This window comes from Camelina sativa, chromosome 11, assembly GCF_000633955.1.
Source record: "Camelina sativa cultivar DH55 chromosome 11, Cs, whole genome shotgun sequence".
Classification (NCBI taxonomy): Eukaryota; Viridiplantae; Streptophyta; class Magnoliopsida; order Brassicales; family Brassicaceae; genus Camelina; species Camelina sativa.
The window spans coordinates 3,064,006-3,079,188 of record NC_025695.1 but is presented as its reverse complement, the minus strand read 5'-3'; the positions used below and the strand labels follow the sequence as shown (position 1 = coordinate 3,079,188).

The 15,183-nt window shown below is 31.0% G+C and overlaps 2 protein-coding genes across 3 annotated transcripts in view; both read left to right on the top strand.

Moving 5' to 3' along the window:
• The window catches only part of LOC104721333 (phosphatidylinositol/phosphatidylcholine transfer protein SFH1), a 3,799-nt gene extending 109 nt beyond the window's left edge, over positions 1 to 3,690 (top strand). The window contains exons 2-13 of one of the 2 annotated variants that reach the window (XM_010439287.1): positions 161 to 221; positions 297 to 549; positions 1,193 to 1,292; positions 1,397 to 1,663; positions 1,764 to 1,841; positions 1,991 to 2,142; positions 2,217 to 2,316; positions 2,432 to 2,521; positions 2,608 to 2,740; positions 2,820 to 3,196; positions 3,306 to 3,377; positions 3,469 to 3,690. In XM_010439287.1, the coding sequence (XP_010437589.1) occupies positions 203 to 221; positions 297 to 549; positions 1,193 to 1,292; positions 1,397 to 1,663; positions 1,764 to 1,841; positions 1,991 to 2,142; positions 2,217 to 2,316; positions 2,432 to 2,521; positions 2,608 to 2,740; positions 2,820 to 3,196; positions 3,306 to 3,377; positions 3,469 to 3,483 (1,656 nt within the window). In that variant the 5' untranslated portion in view covers positions 161 to 202 and the 3' untranslated portion in view covers positions 3,484 to 3,690. Of the gene's footprint in view, positions 1 to 160; positions 222 to 296; positions 550 to 1,192; positions 1,293 to 1,396; positions 1,664 to 1,763; positions 1,842 to 1,990; positions 2,143 to 2,216; positions 2,317 to 2,431; positions 2,522 to 2,607; positions 2,741 to 2,813; positions 3,197 to 3,305; positions 3,378 to 3,468 lie in introns of both variants that reach the window. The other variant, XM_010439286.1, reaches the window with a different exon arrangement.
• LOC104721332 (bZIP transcription factor 11) lies at positions 6,897 to 8,060 on the top strand (the record flags this gene model as incomplete). The annotated part of the gene is given in 1 exon segment (XM_010439285.2): positions 6,897 to 8,060. A coding segment is annotated over 1 exon segment (465 nt). The 3' UTR covers positions 7,789 to 8,060.

Here is a 15,183-nt window from a genome sequence, read left to right as displayed (position 1 = left end):
CGCTCTCTCATTTCATTAATTTCTCTAGCTTTCTCATCTTTGAATCGTAAACACACATTTTCGTTTTTTACTCATCTTGATTCTTTAGTATCATCCTATCATTTCTCATACGATCTAAACTAACTTCTCTTGAATGATTTTTGCAATATTGTCTTGGTAGGTATATCCGTGAGAAACAGAGTGCTTTCAAATTTATCTAACCATGGCTGAGACCAAACCTGGTTAGTAATTTCAAAATATTGCCTTAATCAAGTAATTATTTCTTAAGACTAATGCAAATAGAATCTGTAAATCAGAAATAGAGATGTCGGAGGAAGAGAGGAAGATAGCGAAGATGTCTTCGTTGAAGAAGAAAGCCATAAATGCATCGAACAGATTCAAGAACTCATTCAAGAAAAAAGGTCGGAGAAGTAGCAGCAGAGTCATGTCCGTGCCGATTGAGGATGACATCGACGCAGAAGATCTTCAAGCTCTTGATGCTTTTCGTCAAGCTCTTGTCCTTGACGAGCTCTTACCATCCAAACTAGATGATCTCCACATGATGCTTCGGTATGATATTTTGTTTTCTATTCAATCTTTTTATTTTTCTTACCTTGTTTACAAGAGTTATGGGAAGACCAAAAACAAATCTTATATAGTATTAGTGCATTCTAGACCGGAGTATATATTAGCTAATAAGATTATATATAACCCATGAGAAAATTTGTTCAAAGTCAAAAGGATATTATGTCCAGCCATTAATTAGACTTCCATCTTTGGTATTTTAAAGATAAAATGTTTGTTAAATTTAATATTTTATGTCATTTGTATATACTCATGCATATATATACGTTTCAAATATTTTAGGAATTCAAAAATCGTAATTTTCAAAATTCAGAAGAAAACAAAATATGGAAACGAAAACCTCAAACCAATCAAAAATACAATGTAAATTTTGATCTGAAATTTTTTTTACCCACATTTGCTTTCCTATCATCTTTCAAACAGATTTTAGCATTTTTAGACCGTTGGAATTGGACATTGAACTATTACAAAGTTTAAAGCGGTTGATTGCTTTGTGTAAAAATAGTTAGAAAACGATAACAACATAGCCTATTGTTCAAAATAGACTCAAGAGCGTCCATTATTTTTAGATATATATATAATGTTTATATCAGAAATTATTTATAACATCATAATGAACATATAACAGATTCTTGAGAGCAAGAAAGTTTGACATTGAGAAGGCTAAACAGATGTGGAGTGACATGATTCAATGGAGGAAAGATTTCGGCGCTGACACGATCATCGAGGTAAATCCTAACCGAGCATGTAGTTGGGCCTAACTGATCTGCATCTCTTGTTTCTGAATCTTCGTTGCAAAGCTCTATAACGTATGTTTCTGATTGTGATGAAGGATTTTGAGTTCGAAGAGATAGATGAAGTGATGAAGCACTACCCTCAAGGCTATCATGGAGTAGACAAGGAAGGCAGGCCGATCTACATTGAGAGATTAGGTCAAATCGATGCTAACAAGCTACTCCAAGTGACAACAATGGACCGGTACGTGAAATACCATGTCAAAGAGTTCGAGAAGACTTTCAAGATCAAGTTTCCTTCTTGTTCTGTCGCAGCGAATAAATACATTGATCAGAGCACAACTATTCTTGACGTTCAAGGCGTGGTATGCACTATAAATCCATTTCCTTTATCTTCTCTTTAAATTAAATTAAGAGTGTTAGTTTAATAGTTTTGATCGTATGCGCGTTTAATGAGTGATCTAGGGCCTTAAGAACTTCAGCAAGTCCGCTAGAGAGCTTCTTCAAAGGCTTCTTAAGATTGACAATGACAACTATCCTGAGGTATGTATGTATAGTTTGATCTTATCAAATTCTAACTTTCCGAATAACATGTAGGCTGTAGCTGATTAATTACACATCATTTGATTCAAATTCTTATAGAATAACAACACTTGAGCGCTTAAGTTGTTGACTTCCGGTTTATCTTGTAGACATTGAATCGGATGTTCATTATCAATGCCGGTTCTGGATTCCGGCTATTGTGGAGCACCATTAAATCGTTTCTTGATCCCAAGACCACATCAAAGATTCATGTTCTTGGGAACAAATATCATAGCAAATTGCTTGAAGTCATCGATGCTAGGTAATATATCAGGAAATCGTTAGTTATATATGTATAAATTTGAATATTCATTGAACGCATTGAGTTGTAAACAGTGAGTTGCCAGAGTTCTTTGGAGGCGCTTGCACTTGTGAAGACAAGGGAGGATGTATGCGCTCTGACAAAGGTCCATGGAATGATCCTGAGATCCTAAAGGTTATTCAAATTTACATATATCTTAATTAATTAGGAACTGAAATTTATTAGATTTTATCAAAAACTTTTGAACCTCACACATACAAAATAATATTTTTTTTTTTTGTGGAATCAGATGGCTATAAATCGTGAAGCTAAGTGCTCACCGATTTCAGAAGATGAACAGAAGCACGTAGACCAAGGAAGATCAACTTCAGTTCCTGAAGTAAGTTACATAAAATACTGTAAAATCTTTACAATCAGCTAAGTAGGAAAAAGATTACTGAGATTCACCATTAATTCACACCGCAGAGCTTTGAGAGAACCAAGAAGAAAAGCGATGAAGGCAATGCGTATGAGAAGCAAATCACAACCATTGACAAGTCAATGGATATGGCATGGCCTGTAAAAACTCATAAAGCTGAAAACTTCCCAATCTCTAAAGGTACGTATACACTCATGTAATTAGCTCATTGTTTTAAGTGTTTCTTCTTCTGCACGCACTAAAGTTTCTTTAGGCCTAGAGTGTTACGTAAGGAAAGGGGCACCAACGAAAGGGGATGGAATGCTTGTGGGAGGGGTCATGGCCTTTGTGATGGGGATTGTTGCCATGGTAAGGCTATCAAAAGACGTTCCCCGCAAACTCACTGAGGCTGCTTTATATGGAAACTCAGTCTGCTATGAGGAATCTACAAAGTCTAAGCAAAATCAAGCTCAATTCGCAGCACCAGTCTCGAGCTCTGAGTATATGTTGATGGTGAAACGTATGGCCGAGCTGGAAGATAAATGCATGTTCCTTGACTTGAAACCAGCTAATGTGGAATCTGAGAAAGAGGAGAAACTTCAGGCCGCACTTAACCGTGTTCAAGTGCTTGAGCAAGAGTTGACTGAGACCAAGAAGGTATAAGGCAAACCTAAACTACCAAAAATGTTTCAGACAATTCATATAACCAGTTCTAATTTTGAACCTATAAATCGATGATTAAGTTCGGGTTTATATTTTGGTTTAGGCTCTGGAAGAAGCTCTTGTGAGCCAGAAGGAGATTTTGGCATACATTGAGAAAAAGAAGAAGAAGAAGAAGGTACGTAAGAACAAAACATTTATAAACATTAGCTATGCAACAGCATTTGTTTCTGTAATTCATATATACTAATAATGTTATATTATTCCAGTTTTTCGGATTCTAACTCAGCGAAAGGAAAGAAGATGTTGGATCAAACTGAGAGAGAGTTTGTTTGTGATTTTGTTTTTGAGGAATAGATATATATATATATTCAGCTTAAAAGCAACAGACTTGTATATTTTATCTGAAAATGAAACGATGATTTGTTGTTTTGGCTGTGACATTGTTTGTGTGTGCGTTTCTTTTAATTGAACATTTGTGATTTTTTTTATTTTCTCCACGAGATTAAACTAATATACGTTTGCTATATTGGATTTGTATTATATCGGTATCTGTAAGACTGTAACATATATATTTAGTCGCAGAAATTATAATTTTGTAGATGGAAATCTGATTATATATATACAAAATTGTAGGGTTTTTGTTGTGTGGGTCATGTGATTGCAAAAAGATAGAACACAAATTGATTTTTGTTTTTCCTTATTTTGCCATTGCGTTAATTACTTCCTTTGGTCCTCTCTCTTGCGTTCGTTGTCTTTCTTTTGATAGTCCCCACTCAAAGATTGTATGTACCTTCCATGATATTTACGGATCATATTTTTCCTGCAACAATATATACTTTTTTCTTTAAAACATTTATATTTATTTTTAATAACTAGGAGAGCTTCATGTCCGTCGAAATATAAATTAGATATCAAAATGCTAAACTTGTTGCCAAACAAATTTGGTTTCTAGTGACAACATTAAAAGGAGAAGAAGAAAAAAAAGGAAACACGTGTAGATATATCAACCAAATCAATAGATGTTCTACTAATTATATAGCAGCTCTCTTTCTCCAAGGTCCAAGCAAGAGCTACGTCCATTATTGGAGATTTTGATTGTTACACAGATAGCGAAATACACAAAGGATTTTTTTTTAAAAAAAAATGACAAAAAAAAGAATAGAGTACACAGAGGATCACATGAAGTATTCGGACCATTTGTTTACTTCAAAAGCCAAAAGATGATGTTTTACTAAGGTCAGTAGCCACTGTAAAAATAATAATTGTACTATGGCGATTAAAATATCCAATTTAAACGTCAATCAAAATTGTAATCAAGTGAACCTTGAACGTGTAATAAATGGACACACACGCATGTACTTTCCTCAGATTCCTTTTTGAGGATTTCGGAGAGACGTTTTGTTGACATTGGAGTTACATCATTATCAATGGATAATACAAATTATAAGACTAACGACGATGATATGTCGGGTTTAGCGGATTGGTATATGTCTGTCGATCAACTGATTTGAGAGTAACGGATTGGTATATGTCGGTTAGTTTTGTAATCAGAAAGATTTTGTGCTAGTGGCAGAGCTAAAAGAAAATGTTGAACAAATTAGGAGCTACGAATTATCATTTTCTTAAAGATTTAGATGTTATTTAGAATTTTACATACGTTTTTTATTCGTACGTCCATCCTACGTTTCTTACCCTCTTGCTTGTATTGGTAAGAGGAAAACAAACATTTATACGAATAACCTTTTTTGGAGGTTTAATGATTTGATTTGTTGGTTTGTTACTAATTTTACCATGTAATAATTTTTTTTTATACTAATTTTGCGATGCAGTTTTGATTTATTTTATAAATATAGACTAAAAAGCATGTTGAGTTAATGTGTTTGGTGGTTAACTTCATGCATCGTTTTTGGGAAGTGGGTTTGATCAGTGGATCTCTTCCACACTTTCCCAAAATATTTAAAGAGAAATTGATTAAGGAAAAAAAAGTTAAATATTTTGGTCGTAAAATAAGTTTGGGTGTACTATAAAATAAATAAAAGAGAAACACCATAACATCTGCGATTAGGCGGTGGAAATACAGTAGTACTAAATTATTCTACATGTACTTGAATGACTTTTTTTTATAATAATCCTAATATACTCTCCAACACAAAACAAAGTTAATTTCATGCCCTTAAAACTATTGTAAAATCAGTTTCATAACCTACCATCCCTCAAAAATATTATGATCAGCATCTGAATAAGTAACACAAAATAATATATACTTATAATTTGAAAATAAATTGGAGAATAATTAATTATAAGCAGGATAAAATTAGGAAAAGAAATAAGTTGGGGGGAACAAAAAAAGGGAAATGAAAACAGCTGTGTTAAGTCTGGAGGAGTTGGTTTCGCAACCTCACATGTCCCTCTCAACCTTTTCTTCTTCTTCTTGTGCTCTGCCTACTTACACATGTTCTTCTCATTTTACTCCAAGCACAGATTCCTTTTTAGTATTTCTTTAAAAAACTTTTAATTCAGGCTTTTCATTTGTTTATTCACATTTTTTTTTTGCAAACTGAATTTTTAAATAAATATGTTCATAGATTTAGTGTTGTTGGTAGTAAATTGATTTTTAAATGATCGTGTTCATAGATTTTCCAGACAAATTCTGGCTTTAATGGTTTTTATAAAATTTTCTTTTTAATACTAGTCCTCAATACGCACTACTAATATAGTACTATTATTTAATTTTTCTTTTTTCTGTTTTTGTCGTTACGTGAGTATATGGCTTACTATTTTACCGAAGAAGATTCAACAAACTTCTCGATTTTTAATTTTACTTTTTATGATAATAAATAGGAATAGTAATAAACAAAGACAAATTTTGTTTTCCCCTCAAACAAAGAAAACTTTTCATCTGCAATCTTCTTCTTTGTAAAAAGAATCTGTACTTTTTATTTTTCTTTCCTACTAAGAAATCACGGTTACTATTAAACAAAGAAAGAAGAAATTAGGCGGGGTCATTTTTTAGTTTTTTTGTATGGGCTTTTTGGAATGTTTCATTTTTTTAGAAATCATAATAAATGCATGATTATAGTATTTTATAGTATCTAAAATTAATTAATATATGATTTTATTTTATTAAACGATTAACTAATTTTCTTTTTTACTATCTTGGCATAATGACATAATTGTGTAGAGTATATGATGCTCAATATATTTTTTATAAACTAAAATCCTAATTTATTCTTGACTTTTAATTAATATAGAAGTAATTAATGAGTAAATTTTATATTTGTATAAAGTATTGCTCTGATTAATGTAGACATTCCTACTTTATAATTAAAAAAAAAGTGGGAAGGGTAAAAAAAAATGTTTACAAAAAAAGAAGTTAGGGGAAAAATAAAGTAAAGAATCTTCTTCCCCCGAATAGAATCCAAACAAATGTATCGCTTACCATTATCAAGTTGCACAAACAAACACACTCGAAAACACTTTTTCTTGAAGTTTCTTTCTTCTATAAATTCATGTCTCCTAAACCATTTCAAAGCCCCCCCCTCTCTCTCTCTCTTCTCTCCCCTTCTCTCTCTTTCTCTCGAAGATATCGTCTTTTTGATTCCTTTCCTTCTTCTTCTGATTTCGTTTTTTTTTTTTCTTCAAAGCTTAAAAGATCTCAGCTTTCTTTTTGTGAGAACTAATTTACCAAACAAACAAAAAAAAAAAAGAAGGAAAAAAACATTGATGCTTAATCAGCAGTTCTTGGTGTTTGAGACACATGTCTCCGATTATACTCAGTGAGATCTTTCTCTCTGGGTTTATGTTAAATTCCACAATCAGGCGCAGGACCCATCTTGTTCAATCTTTCTCTGTTGTCTTCCTTTACTGGCTTTACTACGTCTCATGATTTTTCTTGAAAATATCATAAATCTTTACGCATAATTACAAACAAATAACCCTAGTTTCCATCAAATCTTTCTTCTTCGTTTTTTTCGTCATCTGGGTCCTGTCCTGTTCTGTTCTGCTCTGTTTTGTTTTTAGTTTTCCCTTAAAAAAACCATTTTGTAATATCTGATCTCTCTTCTTGTAAGATAAGGCTTTCCTTTGTTTGTTTTGTTGTGTGTGTGTGTGTGTGTTACTAAATGGAATCGTCGTCGTCGGGAACAACTTCGTCGACGATTCAATCGTCGTCAGGATCAGAGGAGAGTCTCATGGAGCAGAGGAAACGTAAACGGATGCTCTCAAACCGTGAATCTGCAAGGAGATCTAGGATGAAGAAACAAAAGCTCCTCGACGATCTAACGGCTCAGGTTAATCATCTTAAAAAAGAGAACAGCGAGATCGTGACAAGTGTCAGCATCACAACGCAGCACTACCTGACCGTTGAAGCAGAGAACTCTGTTCTCAGGGCTCAGCTCGATGAACTTAACCACAGGCTTCAATCTCTCAACGACATCATCGAGTTCCTCGACAGTAACAACAACAACGGCATGTGTTCGAACCCTCTGGTTGGTTTGGAGTGTGATGATTTCTTCGTGAATCAGATGAACATGTCTTATATGATGAACCAGCCTCTCATGGCTTCTTCTGATGCTTTACTGTATTAAATGTGGACCTAAAAAAAAACCCTCGAAGTTACAAACATGGGGGCCGTTTTGTTTTGTCCGATTTAAAGACATGTCCAAAGAGAGAGATCTATTATTATATAAAAATGGTTCTGTTGTTTGATTATTTCCGTTTCAATATTTTGTTTTGGGGTACGTTTTAGGCGTTAGGTAACCTCAGCATCATCGTTATGAGTGTGTTTGTAATAAAGGCTCTGTTGCCGCATGAGTACAAAGTGTCTTCTTAATATTGTAATCTCTGCTTCTTAGTTTCATTTTAATCCCATTTATATATTAATAGTAAATTACTTCACACTTTCGTTATCAATGTAAAATATACTTATATAATTGGTAAAAAATCGTGGTCAGATTTGAGTCCCGAGAGACCAAAATATCACTTGGACTCTATATAATCATGATTCATGCCAATGATAAATCATATGATAAAATAGCATGTGGGGACATCTTTGTCTTCTCACTTGAAAAATAAACCTTCATTATTTATTTTTATTTTTTTCCGTGCAAACCCCATTTTATTAAGTTGTTGACATGAAACTCTCTTCTAAGAAAAGTTTTTCAGCGGTCAAGAAACTTACATGGGAAAGAAACAATACAAAAATTGATGGATTCCTAACAAACCACAACATCCCAAAATAACAACAAGGGTAAAAATAATAAGTGCAACTAAATAAGCTAGTGCAAAGATAAGGGGGCATAAAAGCCATAGATATAGTTTGATCCACAAAGAAGATCAACCATATGAAGTGAGGGGAGGCTCACGAAGACCGAATCACTGGTTGCAAATCGACAATTTGCCACACTGGAATACAAAGATTCTGACGGGTTTTTAAAAACTTAACTTGTACTAAAGATGATGAATCTTCAGCTCCCTGAAAAAGGAGATAGTATGTAGGTTGAGAACAAATTCCCAAGAGTCGAATACCGGAGAAAGGATCCAAGATAAAGCCACTTTGCCACACTACATTGAAAGATCTAAACCAAGTAGTTACCGAAGAAGAGTAGAGAACACAACCCGACTGTGAAGATCTTCATTATTTTCTTATTATAAATTTTCAAACTCTTAAATAAATATCTAGTGTACATTGATGTCCAAAAGAAAAGAAAAAAAAGTCTAGATCATTAAAGACCGTGGATATCGCCATGATATGAATATGAATTCTTAAGAAAAAAAAAAGTAGTATCAGTTTGGTGAATGTGGAGATATTCTTAAGAAGACTTACAAAATCCAAAACTTTTAAGAATCAGAGAATCTAGGTGAATTGAGGGTTCTTAGGTAAATGTTGTAATAATAAGAAATCTAATTTTTCTATCAGGAAAATTTGAAAATATATAGTAACATGTTAGACAAGAATATTGAAATCTCCGAAGTCTGAAAATCACCCAAAATAAGAAATCAAATTTTGCAGATTCTTATAAAATGTTTTAAATCTTATTTCTAGTGAATTTAATAGGTTTAAATGTGTACTAGACTCATAGGTGAAATTCTAGCCTCCTGTATTCTTTGCTTTTTTTACACATTTCATCTTTTAATTGATTTTCTTATCTCGTATTTCTTTTTTTTGTTGCTGTTGTTCAAAGTTCGTTTATCACCATTAGATCCACACACCAGTACATCACGAAATAATGGTTATATTACATCGTGAACAATAATGGGGAATCCTATTCTAAATTTCTACCCTTTTGGCAGAATTATACTTTCGGATGCTGCATGGTTTTGTTTTATATCCATTGATCACGGATGGTTCATTCATGAATATTACACAAAGAAGCCTCTTTTTATTATTATATAATGGAGTACTCTTCTATTTGATAATTATATTGCAAATTTTCAACCTTTATTTCAAGTTTAGTATTCCTTCTTGAGAATATCGTGCATGTGTCGAGTCTCGAGAGATTATAAAAGGCATCTTATGCAGTTATGTGTTTTGATCTAGAAAACTAGAAAACCATTCATACTAGGTTACGTTATGTAACCTTCAGAATGATAAATAAAACTAGAAAACCATTTATACTAGATTATATGCACTAGATGACCATACGGTGGATATGTTAATTTACAAAAGAAAAAAAAAATACTTGATTATAAATAATTGTGAATTTGTGGTTTTACAACCCTATTATATATTTGTTTGAAAAAAAATCATTATCTTCCATACCAAATGCACCTTTTATAATAACCTCTATTACAATATTAGAACAAACATAATAATTTGGAAGTCGTAATCAATTATGGCAAAATTGTCATGTGCAGGGAACAATATTTGCCGGTACTTGACCTAAAAACACATGATGATTTAAGCCTTAAATAGTAGATCGCCTAATTAAATGATTTTATATAACATTCGTTCTCCTACAGATCTACCTGAACAAACATAATTGGTAATTAGTCGGTTTAAGTACAACATATATAATAAAGATTCTTCTCGTTACACAAGAGGAGATATATATTAACTATATAAGTTTATAATATGAAAATGGAATGATGATCTATATTATAATTTGAAAAGAACAGCCTAAAAATATAGAAACTGATATAATCTTTTTACGAATATCTAAAAATAAATTTACCAACAACGTTAAGATCTTCTGCATGACGTAAACCATCCTTTTTTTTTTGGGGCAAACACGTAAACCATCCTATGAGAATATGATCATCGAGAAGGTTGCAGAGAAATATAGAAGCCACAAGACGATCATGGTCGAACTGCAATCCATAATGGTATTCGTAACATAGATTGTGGGTTGGGTTACTCTACTATAATCCCACAAAGGCATTTGAAAACTCCATAACCTTCTTTATTCAAACCGGAAAACACTAGCATTTTGTACCTTCACCACTATTTAGCGATCCCATACAGCGGCTAAAATTAGAATATGTCGAACAGCTTCATTTCGATCCACGTACATTATATATAACATACACCAAATCATTTACACGAATGTTTGCGGATATTCTTGAAGATTCCCTTATATCAAAAGAAAGAAAAATAAGAGCTTTAGTCAAACGATTAGAGAGTCTAATCGTCACACAAAAGGAGGGAAAAAACCAAAAAACAAATGTAAGTTTAAACGAAGGTAATGTTTTGTCTGCTAGTGTCACATTTCTTTTGTATTCCCACGTAACATGTAAAGGTCTTTTAAGGTTGTCACACTCATTGTTTGTCGTTATATCTAAAACAATACTAATATGTTAAATTAGGGTATAAATGTCATTAGAGTTTCCGTAAGCGACTTTCCCAATTTTGATTAGTCCTCTCTAATAAGCCACAACAATTGACCATAATTTCAAAACGTGTTACGAAGGTGATTTAAAACTTTAAAAGACATCATCATCCCTTAAATATATGTATTTTTAAGACCAATGAGGTTCGTAACCCTTGGTACATTTGCTTTTGCATATTGGCTCTTGCGTAAATACTTTAAAAAAATTCGAACATTATATGGATTAACAATGATGCGAAATAAATACGTAATAATGTAGTATATATAACTAACGAAATTTGGTATCCCGTCAATTGGAATATCGTTGTGTCTCTTGGAAGGTTCATATCCTTTTTGACTGATTTGTGTGTTGTAGCTATGAACACTTTTTTCTAAGCTAAGTAATTTTAATCTTGTCATATATCATACAAAAAAAATTCTACACCTTATATAGTTTTAGATGAACTTAATACTCAATTTTAATTCATATGTTAGTATTAACTAAACTCATTATATGTATATACGTTTAATTTATTCAATATTGGGAAAGAAAAACAAGCGTATTTTAGGGACCACAACCCACAGTGTAATTTAAAAAGCCTCCAAAAACAAAATAAAAGACTATATATACCCATCTAGCAGCCAATAATGGGAAGAAGTCGGTGCTTTTCTTACTCTAAAGCCTAAAAGGGTTCAAAGCAAACAAAAGAGTACAGAAAAATCTAGACTTTGGCAACCAAATGCATATATTTTATATCTATACTTTATGAATATCTGACTAGTTTATAATATCTATAGATTTGTGATAGTATAATCCGGACTTAAACTCGTATATATGACATAAAAACTTATGAATGTTACGTACCTTTGTAAGTTTAATATGTTAGAATTATGAATGGTTAAACTGCTGCATAGCATGTAAAATATATATATGGAAAGATTTGTTTAAAATGAAGGGAAATATATCTTTATTTAAGATAAAATAATAGAAAAACAATAAGCTAGCAAGATGGAGGCATATATGGCTTAATATAAATCTGTGGTATGTAGACGTTGGAAACCAAAATTGTACACTTTTTTTTTTGCTTTCTTTACGATTTTCGGATTCTCCATTTTGTTACATCATAATATGAATACCACTACTTTAGACGTACGGCCTATATTCTACATCTGCTTTATTCCTTCAAATTAAAAGTTTATATATAATCGTGAAGGAGAATGTTTATAGTCAATTTATAGTGCAATTCTGTCTAGTAATCTGTATACATGTATATGTCTTTTATATATATTCTCATGTTAATTTGTAGTTTTTTCTTATTTTATGATTTGCTGCTCAATTCAAGTCTAGTAATGTATACTGCATTTTTTTTTTCTATGTTAAACGATCAATACCACCATTAACTTTTCAAGTAATATTATGTACGTAGATTTCCACATCTCTCATCATTTCACAATCAGTTTGCTATTTCACTATGTTCAGAGAGGACTTATATATTGATCATTATCTTTGCAACTCCACTGAGATATATATAAGAATTACTATCTTATAACTATTTTTTACATTAACAAAGACTAATAAGTTTTATCCCAAATGGCAAGTATCTTTCGTTCTTTCTTTAATTTTCTCCTTCCATTGTTTTTTTTGGGCACTGACCAACTAAGAGAGAAAGGTAATTATGTATAATCATCACATTATTCGTAAAGTTAAGAAATCAAATCATAATTAAAAGACGAGTTATGACAAAACTTTAAAGTAAGCTTTTCTTTTGAACAGAAGATTCAGACTTTGGATTCATAAATTTTAATTGATCCGTGACTAATAAGATATTTTTGTTTTATATATACAGAGAAAAAAAACGTTCCAAACCTGAGCGCGATAACAGTAGCCACTAGCTAGTGGTTAATCCGTTTAATTTTTTTTTTTAATCGCTTGGAACATAACAATATTAAAGAGAAAATCTTCTTCGTGAACTTGTGTGATGTGAAATCTTATAAACATGTCTCAGTATTATTGAAAAAGAATAATGACTACGATAGGAGTAAAAAGTCTTTTTTTTTTTTTTCACAAGAAGGATTTTCATTGATGAAATGCGTTTGAGGTACACATAGCCAAAAAGGATAAGAATCCTTCCGAAGGCTGAGCTGGCGGGTACAAAGAAAATCCCCAGAGGCTTAATTCTAAAAAAGAAAACTTACAAATTAAAACAAAACCAAACCTTATAGAGTAAAACCTCTATAAATTAATACTTTATAAATTAATAAACACTATAAATTAATAATTTTTGCAGGTACTACAATGTAAAAAATAACAAAATTCGATAAGATAATAAGATAATATTTTTTTTGAAATCCCTATGTAAAATATGGTTCCAATAATATCATAAATTAATAATCATGTATATTATATATATATATATATATGTTGATATACTAATGTATGCTTTAAAATTTTTAATTTTTTCCTAGAACTCATATCTATGAAAAAAATTGTTATATTGTATTTTAAAATTATAATGAAAACTACTCTATAATATCATAAAAATAGCTAAAATTTTTTAAAGTTTTCAATTTGTAGATATGCAACATTTTCATTTTAATACTTTTATAGGCTACCAAAATATGACAATTGATATTATTATTCATAAATTTGAGTTTATGTATGTTATGTGTATAAACTAACTTGTTTATAATATTCATAATTTATTGTCAATAATTTCTAAATATTACAAATTCAATTCCAAAATCAATAATTTATAACATTTGAAAGTCTAATCTTATTTTGCTAAAATTGTCTAAATCTATATTTTTTTAAGAAATTAAACAATTAAAAATATATCTATAAATTAATAATTATTAATTTACACTATAAAATAATAAATATTAATTTATAGATAAATTAATATCACTATAAATTAATAAAATATCATGATTCCAACATTATTAATTTATAGAAGTTTTACTGTAGTTTATAAATGAACTGTAAGTATTAAATTATTAATATTCAAAACGCTTCAAACAAATTACATGACGAGACAAGAATAGCAGGGGCGGCTAATGTAGGTTAGTCCATTTGAAATCACTATCATTCGGATAATATATAATAGTTTATTAAGAAAACTTACATTTATGCACGAGGAAGTTATTATAAGTCATAGCCGATAATCACTTCAAATTTAATTTGCATGTGTAATTAATTCCTCATGGTTCATCGAGTCTACGATCAAGATATGTCTTGAGTTCAAATATAAATGTTTGCGACAAAAATTAAAATTTTAATTCTTGGCAACATTCACACTCGTGTATTTAGACAGTAACATTAACATAACATAGAGTTCAACTGAGAAATCATATACCCTACACCAAACTCTAACTTCTAGTTCTTACAAAGGATCAGAGCCGTCCCTTATGCTTTGCATAAAAGGCATTTGTCTTAGGCCACACACAAAAAATAATCAAAGACAGGCCACATTTTTATTTGTAAACTAGATTAAGCATTTTTTATTTAGTACTTTAGGAAACATTTGGAAACAAAATTCAACATTCATATAAATTTTGTTTCTTTTTTTCCTTTACATAAGCTATCCTCTCTAATATCTTACTCTTTAAAGTTTTTTTTTTAAATTAATAATATTTCTTTGTTTTTATAACCAAAAAAAAATCTTCCTTAAAAATAAAATATGTGAAGTTTCATTTTAAATTTTTGCCTTAAACCTTTACGGACCTTGACACGGCACTGGAATGGATATCTAATTAAAAACTTTTTTTAAGTCTAAAAAACTTTTATTTTACTTTATTTTATTTTTGTTAACAACACATTTGGTGGTGGTATAACATATTAGCACAAACTACCGGTTTCTGTCTAAGCTTAGAAGGCAAAGCAAATTAATTGAAATCACCAGCCTCTTATAAATAAGCCCACGGATATTATAAAGCCTCAAAAGTCAAAACATAGGCCCGAGGCATAATAACCTATGGGCCATTCAAGGAGTTTAGTCGATGATCCAAGAGGTTTACAGTTATCATGTATATTTTTACAGAGATATATTGTGGTTGACAAAAAAAAAGGAAAAAAAAGATACATTGTGATATTTAACACGATAAATTATACTACTATCTTTAAGATAAAAAACTAAAAGAATACGCTAATTTAATATGCCACCAAAAAAAAAAAGTTTT